The sequence below is a fragment of the Haplochromis burtoni genome, unplaced genomic scaffold (genome assembly GCF_018398535.1).
Source record: "Haplochromis burtoni strain Fernald_Lab_line unplaced genomic scaffold, NCSU_Asbu1 Contig_98, whole genome shotgun sequence".
Classification (NCBI taxonomy): domain Eukaryota; kingdom Metazoa; phylum Chordata; class Actinopteri; order Cichliformes; family Cichlidae; genus Haplochromis; species Haplochromis burtoni.
The window spans coordinates 522,514-541,871 of NW_024582459.1; the positions used below are offsets into that span (position 1 = coordinate 522,514).

The 19,358-nt window shown below is 39.0% G+C and overlaps 1 protein-coding gene across 5 annotated transcripts in view; it reads left to right on the top strand.

Moving 5' to 3' along the window:
* Nucleotides 1-19,358, top strand: part of chchd3a (coiled-coil-helix-coiled-coil-helix domain containing 3a) — an 80,928-nt gene that overhangs the window by 52,742 nt on the left and 8,828 nt on the right. For all 5 annotated transcript variants that reach the window (XM_042222937.1, XM_042222939.1, XM_042222938.1 and 2 more), the window contains one exon: nucleotides 6,107-6,177. In XM_042222937.1, the coding sequence (XP_042078871.1) occupies nucleotides 6,107-6,177 (71 nt within the window). The remainder of the gene's footprint in view (nucleotides 1-6,106; nucleotides 6,178-19,358) is intronic.

The following is a 19,358-nucleotide window of genomic DNA, read 5'->3' on the forward strand; positions in this document are numbered from 1 at the left end:
TTTTTTTTTTTTCTTTTCGCCTTGTATATCAATGAAATTGGATTTTTCTACTCTCCCATGGAGGACAATCACAGCAGCAATTGCCATCTCATAGCAAAGTTCTACCGCACTGTGAAAGGAAGAAATACAGGAGAAAGAGCATTAAAAAAATGTAATGGCTTCTATCTCTATATCTGTGTCTCTGCCTCTGACTTGCTAGCTTCATCTCTCACTCTGCCTGTCATTTCCTGCTCTTTCTTTGTACTCTTTCTGCAGGCTGCAGCAAAAACTACTTTTTTCCTGCTGATTGTCAGCAATAGAAATATTAAAATAAAGGTAGTGTTTTTGTTATTATTATAGTTTTGTAGTAAAAAAATGTTTTAAATTTTGGGTGTTTCCGCCCTCCCTCTTCTTCACTATGAAGCCATCTGTGGCTCTGTTATAAAACTGAAAATGGATTGATCTGGAGGCATGACGGTGCATTTCAGTGTTGTTTATCACCATTTGCTCCTTCAGCTGCGTGACAGGAGTCTTAGGAATTTTACCAGAAGTTTCTTCAAAGAATGAATGAATAGATAAGAATTTACAATAACAAAGTGGTGCATCCTTTTTATGTAGAAAAACAAAACAAAAAACAAAAATAGAGACATCCATCTGTTGCTTTTCACAGGATGAAACAATTTATGGGTACAGGCTTTGAATTTTTAGCTTCCATTTTGCAGTTTTATTTATTTGTTTTGTTTTATTCATTTATTTTAACTTTTTAATTGGAGACGTTTCTATTTTTCTGTCCTAATCGGGTGTTAAAATGAAAGGTCAACTCTCTAGATGCATTTTGTTTAGTCATAAGAGACGCTAGCTTGGAGCTAGCCTGTAGTCTTTTGGAGCATAACTAATTTAAAGAATTAAAACCTTTTAAATAGCTGACAGGAACTTAATAAATAGTTTGATGGAGTATTTTTTCCCAAAGTGAAAGTATTTTGAAAGTTGAATTTTAAAGTTAAAACACTTTTATGTGAACTTTTGTAAAGGGTTAGCTCAGGAGAAAGGATAACATTTAGCTGAAACAGGAAAGCTAGCTCTTTGAGTTTTCAAACCTGTAACCAGCAGATTCAAGAAATATGGAACTCAGTCAAAAACAAATGTTCTTGTTACAAAAAAAGTCAAATTTTTTTTCAGACAAAAGTGCATTACAACTTCATGGTGCGTTTAGAAAGGAGGAAAACTAAATATTTCTATCAAATTTTACCAATTTGTTTGTGAGAGAACAGGAATAGCTCTTGTTGTAATTGTCTCCTTGAGTATTACCAACCAGTATCGCTGTTGAGCCCCATCCAAAAGTTAATGTAGGCCACCCAGATGTAGTCAGATGTTAAAGAAAAATCACTACAGGGAAAGTTGTGACACCGGGAGCTAGTGATGTGCGATACCACTGATTTTCTTTCGGATAGATACCAAGTAATATTCAGGATTGTATTGACCATACTGGTCCGATACCGATACTTTGTACAAAAACTTATTTTATTTATTGTATCTCAAATTATAGCATCATAATGATTACAGGACATCAGATTACTTGTTCTTATCACTTAATAATGCAGAGTTCATCATATAGAAATAAAAAAACTGAAGTTGTGCTATTTGAACACCTTGCCTGCCTGCAGCACCTGTCCCTGTCCTTCTCTTCAGTTCATCTCAACATACCCTCGTCATATTCTGTGATATGATTTACTCTGAGGTGTTTGACAAGGTTAGTGATGTTGCCACAACCATACATGCCAACCCTCCCGATTTTTCCGGGAGAATACCGAATTTCAGTGCCCCTCCCGAAAATCTCCCGGAGCCACCATTCTCCCGATTTTCCACCCGGACAACAAAATTGAAAAACCATATCGCAGAATTCATAGCGCGGCCCAGCCAATTCCAGTTTCCAACAATGGCGGCAGCGACTTAGTTTTAATATTACTCTTATTTCTCTTTCTGGGTCGCAAATTTTAACATATTTTCAGGTGAGAATGTAGCTGTGTAAACTTCAAATATCTGAGCCGATCGACACATCGTCTTCAAACCCCCGCGGTCTTTCGCTACTCGGGTTAAACATGATATATAAGTCACTTTGATAACTTAAAAATGTTATTGTTTGGCTTTTTCAGTGTTTTATTTGTTCGTGAGTAAATCGGTTTGGCTGAGATTAAAGTTATTAGATTAGATTAAATTAAATTTAACTTTATTAATCCCTCGGGAGGGTTCCTCCGGGGTTTTCACAAAGCTGAATAAACGTCAAACAGAAAATGATTAAAGAGAAGTGTGAGACGGTCAAGTGTTTACGTCAGTGCCCGATTATATTTTAGATAGCAAGGAGCAGAAGGCAGAGTTTCACTCCACTGAGGGAGCTCATGACGTACTACCCGGCTTTCTTTAAACCGTGAAGGCCGGGTCCTCAGAAGCAGCCTCTGAATTTGGACACCCCCGCTGTTTCCGGGCCGGCCAATAATAACGGTGACATTTAACATATTTTATCCGATAAATAAACCCTGTAAAATGTATTTAACACCCCCCACAGCCCTTTTGAATGTCTCCCTAGTGTGGCCACAACACCTCGCTCTTGGAGCACTTTTTTGCCACATGTATCGAAAACCACGTCTCAGCTGTTTGTGGAGGTAAAATAAGTCCGCACATGACTCCAATTACGCTCAGCCATTGTTGCGAGTGCGCACGCCAGCGGCTGCGAGACATTTATACAGCCGTATTTCGCACATGACTATGAAAGGCGGAAGAGGAAGTAGTTCCTTTGAATGTAGACAATCCGAATGTTATAGTTTCTTTCCACTGTGTCCCTGTTAATGATAAACTACAAATTTACTCTAAATTACTAAAATATCGATATTGTAATGTGAGAATCGATTCTAGAACATAAATGACTGGTATCGGAAGAATCTATATATATCAGGATCGATCCGCACATCACTACTGGGAGCATAAACAAATATGCAGGCCTCCCAAAAACAGATTGATTCTGCTGTGGCAAAGGCCTCTGACAAAAAACAAAATTGTACTTTATGTGCGGTTTAGCATGTTGATGAAGTAGATGGGGAAAAAAACAACAACACTGGATATGCACACATTCCTGCTGTTTTAATTGCGCTGCCCAGTTTAGTGGATATGTTGTGTAGATTTTGTTACCTCTTACCAAACATAGAAGTTAAGAGTTTATTGCGTTTATAACAAAGATGAACATTTGTATTTATCTGTGCATCCATATCCTATTATATTGCTGTAGCCCTTGAAAGATAATAGTAAAATGCTTAGTCAGTTCTATGTAAAAAAAAAAAAAAATCATTTACCAGCCTGCTTGCTCTACTTATGAGTCACACAGCAGAAGTCTAAATTTCTTTAGCTCTGCAGAATCATAATGTTAGCCATGGTGGGGTTTCTTCCCATTTTGTCCCTCCTGCTCAGCAACAGATAAGAGAAAGAAGCCATCAGTACAAGGAGTTATTTGTTTTATTCATTAAGAACTGGAAGCCTTTTCTCTAAATTGACCTAGAGCCTGTGTTGGGGGTGCCGCTTCTATCTTCTCCATATTGTTGCAGTGCATTAGCAGTAATGACTTAATTTGTCTTCGACATCCCCCCCACCAGCATTTTGTTTTGCTCCAGATGAGCTAAAAACCTTTTGGAACGCAAATAGAGTAAATGGGATGAAAACAAACAGAAACACTATTTTATTCAAGAGGTTTTAGATATTTGATTTCATGGCGAGGCGATGCACTGCGTCAGGCCTGTGTAGCTATTCTGTTGAGCCAGTGACGAAGCATGCTAAACAGCAGACAGCAATTTAAAAAAAAAAAAAAAAAAAAAGAAAGATTGTGCTTTGCAGCTCCTAAAATGTTGATCAAGGGAGGAATGTTTTCATCCAACCTGAGCAGGGCCTCACTTTTGTGGGCTAATGAAAGGTCAGGGCTATTCTCTGAATCAGTTGGGACAACAGCAGGACATCATAATTTGAGACCACTCAGTAATCACACAAATTACACTCCTCTCTACCTGGTTGTGAGCGAGTGACTGAGGTTCTTTTTTCTTTTTTTCTTTTTTTTGGATATGTCTGTCAGTGTTTACTAGCTGCCAGGGTACATTTAGACACTTAAGGCAGTGCGTCCACATGTTCCCATGGTGTGTGTTAGTATCTTGTTTGTGTAGGTGTGCGCAGGAGAGCATTCACATTGTTTGTGTGTGTACATGTTTTGAAAGTGTTCCTGAAATCATTGACACACATGGCCTTTTGTACTCTCAGGTGGATTAGTGTGCTGATTAGAACCAGCTCTGCCATTTAGGCAGGTATTATTACCTTATACTTAGTATTCTAGACAGAACCCCAAATCTGGCTCGTTCTGTCTCTCTCTTTTCTCTTCCAGTGGCTCAGTCTCAGCACCCAGGAGAAGTCTTATTTCTGCCTCTTTAGCAGCCCCCAAAATCTCTTTTTAGGCTTTTTATCTGTGAATAAGCTTCTGTTTTAAATCCTTTTCCGTAGCTCTTGACAGTTCCTTTGTCTAAACCGAAAACCACTTGATTCGAGGCCAAGAGGGCGCCGATACAGCATGAGCTTACAAGTTAACTCTTGGCAATTTGGCCATACTCTTTGCTGTGCTTTACATACAAAGTAATGTCTGCCTGAGGGACAGCTAGTGTGGGTCGTTTATGTTGTTTTGCATTTTGATCTCAATCAGAAGTATGAGAAAGCATGCATACACAGAGCAGTTTGCAGTGTAAAAGAAAAATAAATGTGATGTGCTTTTAATTGATGTGTGTAACTGTACTGAATGTGAAAAGGGAAGTGCTCTAAATCTACTGCAGTTCATCTAAATGAAGAGAACTTAAATTGGTATCAGACCTTTTGTCAGTGTTGTCATGTCTCATCTTCTTTTAGCTCTACAACACATGACTATTGATCTTTTCAGCACCACAGTTCATTCCTATTGATCTCTTCTGAAATATGATGAATGTCTTCCCTGCTTGGGGATGAAGTTAGAGCAGATGGCACCAAGAGGCTTAAATTTGTCACATTTATGTTTATGCAAGATGATTGAAGGGTTTGGTAAATGTAATGGTGATTGGTTAGCTGTTCACTTAGTCGCTTTTGCACAAATCTGCGGCACGCATACGATTTTTTTTCCTCTGAAGGATTATTTTTGCACGCCATTTGCTAAGGATGATAGGTTATTACAGTTTGAGAGACTTTTATGGCAGTGCTGCATCTTAGAGCATGTGTGTAGATTGTTCAGCTAAACATGAACCCAATAGTTAATGGCAAAAAATGTCAAATCTGTGGAAGGTAATCATTTTGTGAATGACAGTTTTATAATGAAAGTATTCGTGCAAGTATTACTATTTTTGTTCACATGGAGTCCTTCACAGAAAGACATTTATATCGGTTGACATTACCCTCAATCAAGCCTCACACAACACAAGCTATCTGTCACACTTTACAGCCTCTCACAATTTGATTATAAATGTGCATAGCAGCCACTGAGGGCTGACAAGACAGATCTTCCTGGGTTGTATAAATGGTCTAGTAGCTAGGTTATATGGCTGTGTTTGAGGAGGTAATTTAGGTTGAGTGGTCCTGCTATGGGTTCATTTGCTATGGGTCACCGGGGGATTACGACCACTGGTCTGTACATTGTTGACAAGCGACCCCGTGGCCTTACAGGATTGCTTTCTGTTATTACAGCACTCTTAACTGTCAGGATAAGCACAAACATACATTCACTGAAGCACCCATATTTTGCGTGTGCAGGAAAAGCGCACCTCAAAATAAAAATGTTTGTCTTTGCAGGCTTCAATACTGCAAATGTGTACTGGTTACTAAATGTTACTGATTGCAAAGTTAGCATTTATGTTGTGGACACTAAAACCAAACGGTGATCTTAAAATGAATCTCCATTAGGGATTAATGAAGTCTGAGACATGAGGCCAGAGCTGTGTGGACCAGATCTGTAAAGAAAAATTACTCGATTCATATGTTTCCTTTTGCCTAATTACCCTTATCCAATTATTTTAATAAAGTGCTAAGAATCACATTTTAATGTATTCCTCCTGCTCACTGACTTTCTCCTCTGTCTCTGCAGAGTTCTCAGTTCTACAAGGTCACCACGGAGAATTTCCACAAAGCTGCAGACCAAGTGAATGCCAAATTCAGGTAAGTGCAGACACGGACAGTCTAAGGTAGATAAATAACTTAAAACAAAACACAACTAATAATTGTGAAAAGATTCTCTATAAAAAATTTGATATGATAACACTACAAGCAGAGCCTTCTTTTTGCAGTTGTCTAAGGGAATGAAAAGCTAACAGCAAAACAAGGTGTCAGAGAAGTCATTAACAACTGCCTGTCTTTGTCATGTCTTCCTCCCCTAACCCCAGCCAATCACGGCAGATGGCACCCCTCCCTAAGCCTAGTTCTGCTGGAGGTTTCTTCCTGTTAAAAGGGAGTTTTTTCTTTCCACTGTTGCCAAAGTGCTTGCTCATAGTGGGTAATATGTTTATTGGGGTTTTCTCTTTATTATTGTAGGGTTTTTACCTTACAATATAAAGTACCTAGAGGCAACTGTTGTTGTGATTTAGGTCTATAAAAGTAAAATAAAATTGAATTGAACTAAATTGAACTAAAACTTATGGGGAACTGTGGAAGTGAAGACAGGAAGGGAAGGAGTGAGAAAACCTTCTGATAAAGCTGCTGAGTAGAAAGGCAAAGGAAAACTCTCCTGTAACTGCAGAGGGAGCTTTAACTACATGAGTGGTGCTGCGCGTTTTCACTTTTCCCCAAACGAGTCTATATGAGGAACAGTCTGGAAAAATGATCAACATCCTCATCAGAAAACTGTCTGAAATATGCAAAGCAACACCTGGATAAGTCAGATTCAGTTGGATAGATGATAGTTCAGTTTAAGTCACTAGTCTGTTTGAAAATAAAGGAAATGTATTTGTTTCTAAGAAGCTTGAAGTATTTGCACAGGTAAAAGTAAAATAACAGAAAGAAGCAGTGCAGTGCATTCAATTTTAAGGAAAGGTTGTTTTTTTATTATCTCTTTGCTGAAGGTTTTGTGTTTATTTATTTCCATGCAAAATATGTTATTTGCCTAAAATTGCCCACAACTCTTGCACGTAACTATAAATCTCATACCAGCGGAGGGTTTTTTCCCACATTTTAATGATGCCTTTTAATAAATTCTGTTGCTGTATGTGATAGGTATTTATTTGATGGTCTTTGTAGACTTTGTGCTATCAAAACTGATATATTCAGTGACGATTAGAGGTCCACATGGACCAGTGAATATGCAATTGAATTATTCTACCCATTTCCTAACCCACATCTTTCAATCAGAACAATATTAGCTTGCCCTATTAGCTGAGGCCGATGTAGTTCACTGATACGCCTGATCATGTGCTGGTGATAGTCAGTAGGATTTGATCTCTCGACATTCCAGTGTCCCCATTTATTTCATGTCTTCTTTTACAAAATACTTTGGACTAGCTTAGTTTATTGCACGTCTTTTTATCCTAAATACAATGGAGAGTGCAAACAATACAGAGTGCAAACAAGGAGCATGTGTGTGATCCTTATGCTTAACCTTAATAAGCGATAGAACAGCCACACCTAAAGTGACTGAGGAGGCAATATTAAACATCCAAGCTGTCATGGATGAACAAATTCAGCACGTATATGTAACTCAAGAAGATGCAGAATCCTTCCCGTCCGTGATCCATCTGTCTTCTTAATAACAGGCTATTATCCTCCATAGTAATGTTGTGAAAGTGGATGAGGAGCCTGTAGGAGGTGGGGCAAGAATGGGCCCTGGCTCTAGGCTCACCTCTAGGGAGGCTTGGCTGATTGTGTTAGCTTGTCATTAGCCTGCGCTAACACTGGGATCATTGTCTCCCTCTGAAATGCTGGAAACTGATTAGCCTAGCCCACCAGGGGTTTAGCGCTAGACTCGTGGAAGCTGGAGCTGAGACTTCCCAAATCACATTAAAGAAAAAAAAATACAGTGGAATAACATTAGTGCAAAATGGCAGTGCTAACTGCAAGCGAATGCTGGGCTAATGTGCGGGTAGTCATGTGGCACGGGTCTTTGCACGGAAGACACTGATTGGTGGATTTGATTATAGGAGGTGCATTAGCAGGGTTGTGACTGGATTTCAATAGTGGATAGTCAGAGTGTGTGTGTGTGTGTGTGTGTGTGTGTGTGTTAATGAAATGGCGGGAAGGTCTGGTGTTACAAGACAGGAGCAGGGATGCATTGAGGAGATCGGAGCAGAGGTTTAATTGGATTTAACAGGGAGTGTTTGGCCCATCCTTGTTTATGTGTGTAAGTTCATGCATCACTGTGTATGTTTGTATGGTCTCATATGATGAACAGCTTCTGTGAGCACAATGTGTGTCTTTCCTCAAAGCTTATGACAGACCCTGCAGAGATAAGATGCTATCTGTAGCCTCTATTGAGTAATAAAAGAAAATATTTTTTGTCTCACTGAGGCTTTTGATTTCCTCGGAGCTGAAAATGCCCCCTTGAGATAAAGAAAAAAAAAATAGAGCCAGTGCCTTATCCATACTTGGTAGAATTATCATTTGATATGTTAATATGGGATTGTATGAAGTGTGGGAGATGACATCTTTCTTAGAATGTCTTTATTTCCCCACTTTAGCTCATGTCAGTGCCACTGAGTATTAGGTCTTTTATTAGACTGCAATTTATATTAATAGAAGAGACTTGTGAAACCAGATGTTGATGACTGCCAAGGGTTATAACAGCTTAATGCATGTCTTTGGAAGAATTAATTATGACCTTGTCTGGTTGGAGTTTACTTATTGCTTTGTGACACTGGGATTGGAACAAGACAGCTAAATCAGGTTTCAATCGTGGATGGGATTTGAGGGAGGGTGGGTGTTTCAGGCCACAGCTAGCAGCATCTGTCCATATGCAGATTATTTGGGTTTACTTTAATAGGTGGGAAATAATTACTTTGGTTTGAGGCTAGATTGGTAGTACAGGTGATTTCCATTTGTCCATGATCAGATATTCTTGGCAGCAACAAAAAAAGAAAAAATGATTGAATTCAATTACACTGAGATGAAAATTTCATTCCCGTGTTTCCTTTTTAAATGTGCGCCAGAGTACAGATGTTCCATTCATTGCAGTGGTACACCGTGGTCATTTTCCTTGGCGAGGTTGAAAGAAATAAATTAAAGTGTGAGAGGTAGGCATTCGGGGTAGGGAATGGTGTGTGTGCGTGCAAATATGAAGCAGTGTATATGTGTGCTTGTTTTTGTGTATGTGTACGGTACAGCTGTTCCCCGCCGTTCTCCTGCAGAATTCCCGCCAGAGAATTCTCTGAATGATGGAGCTCTCCCAACCGGAACGCTACTGCATCACTCTGACCTCATTACATCCACACACATACAATCACACATGCACATATCTGTATATAGAACGATATGGCTATATCTGCAGTTGGCAAAAAAGGGCTTTGGAATTAAACTAAAGCTTTTACTCGTAAATATGAACTCATAACAAATATTCTTACATAAAAAGGAAGTTTACTGCCAACTTGGAGTCGGAAGCTCCGGTCAAGGAGCACACTAAAGAGGTGCCACTCCCTATAAATAAAGACAATTAAGACGAGGAGCCTTATTACTGACAAACTCACCTCTTCTTAAAAATGATTGGTTTTAGAATCTGCACAGGATCCTAGAGGAAACCTTATGAAGATGCACACAGCTAGAAAGGCTGCAGAAGCATCTGTGAGTGTTCACCAATCCACAATAGACCAATTTGGAGTGGATGTCACGGTTATGTCACTGCAGTCTCGTAGGCAGCAACATCTGATTGATGATATTGCTGCTAGAGATTCTACGCGTTATTAATTTCGAGAATTAAATTGGTTTCCTCAAAGAAACAGTAACTTGAGTTTTATGTGTGGGGTTTTTTTTGTTTTTTTTTTGTCAGATTGCATTTGTTAAGAATATTTGTGTCTTATAAAAGGATCAGACCATATCTCCTTTTAATAAATCAGATCAGACATCCTGGTAATTCCAAAGGGTATGCCAGCTTTTCTTTTTTCCTTTTTTTTACAGTTGTATTTTCTGTCAGACTTTGTCACATTATTTTGCACATAAAAGCAGAGCAATACTCATGCACTTCTACATCACTTAAGATTTTTTTTCCCCCAAACATGAAAAATATTGTCTGAGGCGAGTATGATCAAATACAGCTAAAACAGCAAATTGGCCCCTGCAGTGTCTGAAATCATACATGAATCATAAGCTGCAGGGGATCAACACCTCTTCTGAATGAATGCAAAAGTGCATAACACACAACAAGACAAATAATGTAATCACACAGCATTTTAGAGACAAACATGTACGCGTAGGATCGAAGCTTTTATTCGCTTTCTCCTTGACACTGACTCCAGATAAGAGTTCCCAGTTGCCTGTAAAAAAGGAGGCTATCTTTCTGTGCTTCTGATTTATATGCTGCCACATTCGCCACCAGTTGTTTATCAAAGACCGATGCATTATCTGACTGTCCAGCTCTGAATGTGTGACCTTTACTGTGCTACATGTATGTGAGGGTTTCTGTATGTGAGGATTAATGCGTCTGAAACTGCTCACATTACATACGCGTGCATGGGGGACATCTGACCGGTAGTGGGTGAGCACGTGCGTGCTCTGTGTTTGTTGGCTAAAGCAATCCAGCGGAGGCTTTAGTTTGAAATGTAAGATGACAGGCATTGAGAAAAATGTTAGATGTGTGATGAAAGAACGATGGCGTGGCCCTAAGCCTCCTGTCAGAGCTAACCTTTGGCGGGGCTTTGAACTGCTTTGTTGAAGCTGGTCACTCTGTGTTTGTCCAGGGTCCCTGCGGAATTGAGATGGGACCGGGGTATCTCCGAATGGTGAATAGTTGATCTGACATGGCTGTGTGTACTATAAGGAACTGAAACCGCTGTTACTAATCTTCTCCATCCCCTGCCTGAAATCTCTCTCCAAGTTTTGGGTCTTGATGGTGGCATTTGTCAAAGATCAGAGAATGAAATATATTTCCACACATATTTTTTTTTCTTTTTGGTTCATAACTGAACGTATGCGTGTCTATGCCTGGGATGTTTGTTTTTCCCATATAATTGTATTCTTCCACTTCACTGTCACTCCTCTCTTCCCTAAGGCTACACGCTCGCTCCCTTTGTCTTTTTGTTTATTTTTTTAGTTCTTTTGAATAAACCTTCTTTTTCTTTTCTTTTTAAATTTAATCCAGTTGACAATAACAGCAGCTGCTGTCCTCACTTCGTCTTTCCACACACGCAAAAAGGTGGAATGAGGAGGAGTGAAGTAAAACTTGTTGAATACAAATGACTCGCTGTTTTCCTGCACAACACCGGTGTACTGTACTGCCTCGGTCAAGAAGACCAGATATGACAGCCCATCTTCTCCTCCGGGTAATGAGTGGGAACGTCGAACCCACTTATCCCTCTTTCAGCAACGTATTACAAATGAGGACTGTTTCTCATCAGTGAAAAGCGGTCCTCATTTAATTTGTGTTTTGCCTAGATTTAAAAATTATATGATTTTCTCTTGTAACAGTAGTTGCGGACACAAAACCGAGAAGTTCCATGCAACCTAATGCAATCCAATAAAACAGTCCTGCAACAAGCCATTGCAGGACTATTGCGTTGTGCCTTTTCTTTATCTAACCAAACAGAAGAAATCCAGGGGGTTCCCTAAAAATTCACCCTGCTGCTTCAAAATGTAAATAAGGCGCAGAGCCAGGTAGAGGCTTTCCATTTTCTCTGCAGTTCTTTTTTTTGTTTTTTTTGTTTAAGGAAATAATACTGATGTCCCAGAATTAATTAAGCAATAATTTATGGATATTTAATTGTGCCAAGCAGCACATTTAATTACTGAAAATGACAGGAATTAATTTAGCTGACAAATAATTTCAAAGTGCTTTGGCTGTAGTCATAGATGTGGTTTTTTTTTTTTTTCCTGTAAAGTAGTCTGTGAGGTAAGGGAGTTTTGACCCCTCTGTCAGGTAAGGGTGAACCACCATTCTGTAGCTAGGCAACCCGGGCGCAAGGACAAGATGGTGGTCAGCTGAGGAGACAGAAGTCAATAACTGCTTTAAAAGCTCTTCTTTGGGCCTTAAGAGCTTCGCTTTGCTAGCTGTAAAAAGCACATACAATTTAAAAGACCTGTGTGGGCGCAGGAATGGAGAGACGATGCACATACACACTTTTTAGTAGCTTATTTAGTGACTGTGCTGTACTGAAAGTGGTTGGCAAACCCACTCAATACTTTCATTGCCTTTCAGTGTATTTTCATGTATTTTAAGACATATAGACTTTAATGAAGGAAAAGAAATCAACTGATGTACAGCATTTATATTATTATGTAATTTATTTTATTTAATCTTGTTTCTTTTTAACATTTTAATATATGTATGTGTGTGTAACTCGCATTTTTCTGCTAGTCTCCTTCTAAAAGTGTGTCTTAAGAAGGTCAGAAAGGTTACACATGCCCTGTCTTCTTTCTCTGACCCACTCATCCTTCTCTGCCTCCCACTTAATGTAGGAACAGTGTTTTCTGTCTTCATTTAAATCTGTTTTACTTTCACCCTCTTCGTTATTGTCTGCCTCCCTCACTCTCCAGTCTGTTATCCCTCACAGTTTTCTTGAATCTGCCTCAGTCTGTGTCCTTTCCTCTCTCTACTCATTCAATCTCTCATCCATGCTGATGGATTTCACTGCAGGGGGTCACTCAGGTCCGCTTTTAAAAAGCAGCAAGAGTGAAATGCGTGTCATTTTTCTCCTTAACTGGATCATTTGTATTTATTTACTCCTCTTATTACTGACGCCTGCCTTAACTAGAGAGAACATGAGGGCTTTTTAAGGGGGAACCGGCGTCCACCCTTTAACCCTATTAACCCCTGAGCGGATCCAAATGATGATAAATAGACAATGTGGTGATTGGGATTTCAGTCTGGTGGCAGCCGAGAGTAATCCATACTGTCGATGTTTATAACAAAAAAAAAATGGGTTAGACACGACGTAAGATGATTTCTGGCAACATGTAAAACTTAACGAAATTAGGCCATCAAAGACTTCTTCCTATTTATGGTCAAGGACTTTTTAATGATAACAGATTGTGTTTCAGGAGTTAAATGGAGGAAAAAAATCCTTTACACTTGAAGGATATGGATTCCTCAGAATCAACAGTAGCAACTTGTTTGCAAAAGTGTTTTTTAGTCATTAACATTATTATTATTATTATTATTATTATTATTATTGAAACTCTGCTAAATGTCTTTCAGCATTACTGTATGTCTTTGTGGAAAAAGTCTCAGGTAATCATCAGTCCCAAAGCGTCAGAACTGTAATTTGTAGAAAATGGGAGACTCAACAAAGGTCTCCAGTCACACTTGAACTGTGGCTGTTACAGTTCACGGTATTTTAACCCCCAAATCAGTGGAGTGCGCCGAGTTGTTATCTTTTTTTAAAAAATACACATTTATTGTTCATAAACTAACCGATTTTAAACAGATATTGCCAGTTTCAGTGTTTTTTTTTAATTTTTTTATTCAGGCTAAGATGTTGGAAGCTACTGTTTGATTATAAAGAGCAGTGATTCAAAGCCAGAGGTACAAATATCCTAAGGGGTGAGTGAAAAGATTATCACAACGAATCTAAAAATTGACAGTTTAATTAGAAAAAAAAGTTGGCGCAAACAGGTTTGGGCTGAAAAGTTAATGAAAAGCAGTAGTTGATAAGTAAGACATGAATGATAAAAAAGTAGAGCCTGACAGATATAGGATTTTTAAGGCTGATAATGATGGTGATTAAAAAAAATCTGATATATCAACCGATAGGTTGACACACATGAAATGTAAATGGATTTCCCGAACATTTGTTATATGTGGTTGTTTATTTATTCATTTATGCTGTCAAGCGGAGGGTAAGTGTTGCGTTCCAACCACGTGTTTTGAACGGGGAAGAGTGCCCCCTGGTGGAAAATACTGCAACATCAACACTCATAACATGGTTGAAGGGTGTTTTTCCCCATTTCTTCTTTGCTTTTTTTTTTTTTTTTTTTTTTTAAAGAAATTGCAACAGCTGCGGTAAATGCTGATACCAATGTATCGGCAAATAGCTAATATTGGCCAACATGTCAGTCAGGCTCCATAAAAAATGAATAAATAAAACATAACAACAAAACAAAACGTAGTGCTTACAGTGGTGAATTATTAGCTCATTCCAAGCTGACCAAGCAGTTTAATTTGATGAAGTATTATAAGAGTATCCGTGTTTGTATAATTGAGTATTGAATAATTTGAACACAAGAGGTTATGCTGATGACTTGAGTCCACCTGACATCTTTGGGGGAGGGGGGGGGGGGAGGTGTGCCACTTGACAAACCTCTTCTGTACTCTGAGAAAGAGATTCTGCAATTACTTTTTTCTGCCACTGACTGATTAGTACAAGTGTGCTTCACTACTTACTGTTCCTTTCTGCCCGGTTTCAGCTATTATCATTACTCAGCTAGTGGTGCATTGCCTTTTGTCCAGTGTCAGTCTAAATTTAGCATGTTATAGGGAGAAAGTAGTGCTCTTATTGCCGTTAAAGAGAAAACTTCCACAGCAGTCTTCTCTTGTGATTTCGTGCAAGCAGTATTTTCTATTAGCAAACGACCACTGCTATCAACAGGAGTTAAAAGGGATCTCTTTCAGCCCTGCCTTCACCGTCCATCTGCATCCACGCATATCCCTTTGAGCTGCTTTTCTAGTTTTTCTTCAAACTTGTAATGTTTCTGAAATTATGACAGATGACTGTACCTGTTTGCACATGTATCACACACCTTGTTCGGCTATTGAAGCATGCTGCGTTGGTAACTGAGATCTATGAATGTCATTTTGTTGCATGGCTCTGCGACGTTACAACAGATGGTAGTCATGGTCAATATATGTTAGTTTGAAAAATGGACCGATTCTGTTCCTCGTACTCTCTATTGGCTTTACACATGCATATTGTATGAAAATCCAGACATCGATCTCCATACATCCCCCAGCTTCCAGTCAATATGTTCTTTGCAGAATGTAGACTCAGCCGTAAATCCATCAGAATATGCCCCCTCCATGCAAATGTGCTGACTTGGGTAGTGCGAGGCGTGAAAGAGGGGATTATAATAAAATGATACACACCTTAAAGAGGGAGACGGACAGTGAGAGTGGGCATGTGATGTGTTCTGCTTTGTTACATGTTAAGTGGAACACATCGAGTCTCTCATATTATTTCAGCATTTCAGTATTTTTTCTTCTCTCCTAAGGTGTTACTTTACATATGTGTATGAGGAGATGGCTCTTCTTTCCTTGAACTACCATTATTTCTCTGTAAATACTATTTGCGTTTTGTTTCTGTCCAGTGTCACACAGCTAGGAAATTGTAATATAACAATCCAAGCTGGCTTCATTCTTTGTTTCACTCTTGCTTCTATCACTGGATCAAGGCAATAGGGACTTGGATTATGTGTGTGTGTGTATGTATGTTGGGGGCAGGGCTGAATAAGGAGTTGTTATAGAGACCTTTAGTGCTACTGATGCCTTGAGTCAAGACCCCTATATGACTGTTTAGATTTACTGTCTCTGGAGCACAGGAGTGCAGACTTACAATCACAAACAGAGTGCAAATAATAGCCATCTGCATTTGGCTACATATCCCATAGAGACCTGGAGACTGAGGAGGAGAATAAAGGAGAGAGTCATAAAAGGAAGATATAGATGAAGATATAGTGAAAACGGAAGAACGAGGGAGAGTAAAAGACTTTGGGACATTTATTGGCAGTCTAGTTTTGTATCTGTTGATATTTAAGCATGCATTAAGCGTAGTTATTCATGGTGAGAGATGACCAAATGGTAGTACACTAGGTTAACTATGAAGGCTAATAAACCTAGATCAGTGGATACCAAATGGTACATGTCCCTGTATACCCTGAGAGTTTGTTACTATAGGGTATTTTTGCTAAACACGCGCTAAAAAATTCTGAGTTAATTTACGGTGTCATTTCTTCTCCATACAAATTATATTACCTAAAAAAAAAAACCTTTAAAAAAAACTTACCAATGAAATTGCTGTCTGTTTGGCCTGATTGATAGCAAAGGTATTAATAGAATTTATGAAAAATAAATAATAATAATGGATTGCATTTATATAGCGCTTTTGGAAACCCTCAAAGCGCTTTTACAATTCCACTATTCATTCACTCTCACATTCACACACTGGTGGAGGCAAGCTACAGTTGTAGCCACAGCTGCCCTGGGGCAGACTGACAGAAGCGAGGCTTCCATATCGCGCCATCGGCCCCTCTGACCATCACCAGTAGGCGGCAGGTGAAGTGTCTTGGCCAAGGACACAACGACCAAAACTGTCCGAGCCGGGGCTCGAACCGGCAACCTTCTGATTACAAGACGAACTGCTAACTCTTGAGCCACGATCGCCCTTACCACAACTAAACATAAGCGCAGACAATCCCCCATCTAAAGAGAAAAAACTGCCAGTACACAACATTGCAAGTTACCGGTCTTTTGGTTTCAGATGGACTAGGAAGCATCAACAGCTCTCAAACTGAGTGAGTCAGTATGAAGAAGCTGGCTTATGCTAACACTGTGCTGAGCTAAAGATGCTCTAAGGATGAAACTGAACATCCAATCTGAGGGAAACTTGGTTGACCTTAAAAAGGCACTGGATCTTAAGTAGCAGCAGGTATTTTGGTTTGAAAAGTTTGAAAACCAGATAGGCTCACAAGATTAATCTAGAGGGTATGTGTGCCTGAACATTACTGTTGGCTGCCCCTCCCCAGGATCTAGACACACATAGAAATCAAACATTCAGATCCTTGCTTTCTATCTCTTTGCTTCAATTGCTTTTCGTTGGCTGCTTTTCTTCTGATGTGTATCTGGCTGCAGCTACATGTGGCACTGACATAGAAAAGTTGCTATCAGCACTATGCACTTGTTGCTGAAAATTTGTTCCAGCTATATGAAAGAAACAATAAATATATGTGATAAAATGTCTCACGTAGAGTAAAGTTAATACAGATGGTTCTTTTCTAAAGGATAATAACCAAAGCAGAAATTGCTTTTTTAATATACCTTAAACAAGAAAGAAAAGTTTTGATACTCGATCAGACAGTGAGCTTTAACATTTTTTGCCCATTAGGTTTGAAACTTTAGCACCAACATTTTCTCTAAGTTTTGCTTTTCTTCTGTGAAATTCTTTTCATGTTTCACAAATATAAGGGGTCAGAGGTAGAAATAAGAAAAGTTGGGAAATTACTGGCCAAAACAACCAACACCGAGTCCTCTGAAGTGATCAAAATGATTCACAGCATGTTAACCAAAACAGAAATTATACATTCAGAGCAAACCAGCAATGAAAAAAATACCCACATGCATCTGGCCTTCAGCCCTTTTTTCATTTCCATTCTAACATTTTAAAACAATTAAAAAATGGTTTGCTTTGGGTATTTGATACAGTGTCCTTGTTTACAAATGCCTTGCTCCTCAGGTTACACGGGAACTGGATGATTCATAGTTGTTTTTCGCTATTTTTTTAATAATACCCTGAGATTTCCACAGTGGAGGAATTTACTTCACAGCATTTGACTCCTGATACTTTGAACTATCTGCTCATGACTTCAACATGCCGAACCTAATGTTTGGCTTGATTTGTAGGGTATTTGATGCGGTTATTTAGTGAGAGATTTTGTTGCCAGTTGTATTTAAATACAAGCTGCAAATCAGCTCGCCTGTGACTGTGTATGAAAACTTGTGTATTTCCATAACAAGGCAGAAAATAATTTGATAATGTGAGGACATTAACTGAGAAATAGAAGGCTTCTCTTTTCTGTTAGGTTCTCAAAATCTTAGAGTGAGAGAGAGAGTAGTTCTACACGACTACTGTGAAAAATACAGGAATTACTTGGGGTCTTGATTTTATACAATTTTGAAACCTATATTCATTTTGTTCTTCATAAACACAAACCAAAAAATTATAAAGCCCTTTTCTTCAAATTCATTAGAATGAACCCCCCACACAATATAAGCATTCACACACTTTACTCAGTATTTAAGCACCTTTGATAGTGATCACAGCTTTGAGTCTACCTGGAAATGATACAAAAAGCGTTGCATGCCTGGATTTGGAGATAATCTTCCATTCTTCTCTGCACATCCTCTCAAGCTTTGCGATGCTGGATGTAGACTGTGGATGGACAGCCAAGTTCGGTGCTCTCCGGGGATATTGAATGGGTTCAAGTCAGGGATCTAATTGGGCCAAGTGGATTTGTGCACAGGGTCATTGTCCTGTTAGAAGGTGAACCTTTGACCCAGTCTGAGGTCCTAGGCGCTCCTAAGCTGATTCTCATTAGGTTTGTTTTTATACTTTCCCTTCTTCAGCTTTTCTTCAAGCCTGATCGGTCTCTAATTCTGAAAAATACCCCCGCACCATGACACAAGTGCATTTATGGTTTGATTTGGGATTGTATCATTCAGGTGATTAGCAGTGCCGCTTTTCCACCAGATTTGACACTTTGATTTGAGGCTACCAGTTCTCTCGCTGTTTAATCAAATCATGACTCTGAGATTTTTTTAGGCGCTTTTCCTACAATCCAGCAGGCCTACATCTGTCTTTCATTGAGCAGAGGCTTCTGACTTGCTACTCTGCCATAAAGCCCAGATTGGCGAAGTTCTCCAGTGATGGTTATGCTCTTGGAAGTTCCTTGTAGAGTCCCATCTTCCCAGCTAATCACTGGAGTTCAGCCAGAGTGACACTTCTTGATAGGTTCTTAATGATCTCTCTTAAGAAGGACCTAACTCAAGACATTCCTTTGAGGGATTAAGGAGTAGGACTGCTCTTGGGAACCTTTTCTAGGATCTGTTTTTTTAGGCAAATCTGTCTTTGAGAGCTGCAGGCATTTCCTTCAATCCTGTAGCTTAGATCACGCCTTTCAATTATAACCACTTTCTACAAGATGTAGAAATATCTTGAAGATGATCACAGAAAATGGGGGGAACCTAAGCTATAGTTCAAGTCTCATAATAAATAGTCTGAGTGCTTTCAAAGTGATATTTTATCTTATCAGTTTTGGTTAAATTTCCTCATTAAGAATACTGAATGCATATTTATGAGGGGGAAAATTAATTTAATGGTTATTAGTGTAAGACTGACCCTGTATGAAAAATACAAAGTGGTCTGAATATTTTCTTGTTGCATTGTTTCATACATGGGTCTCACACATACAAAGAAAGAGTGGCCTTATAATGGTTCTGGCTG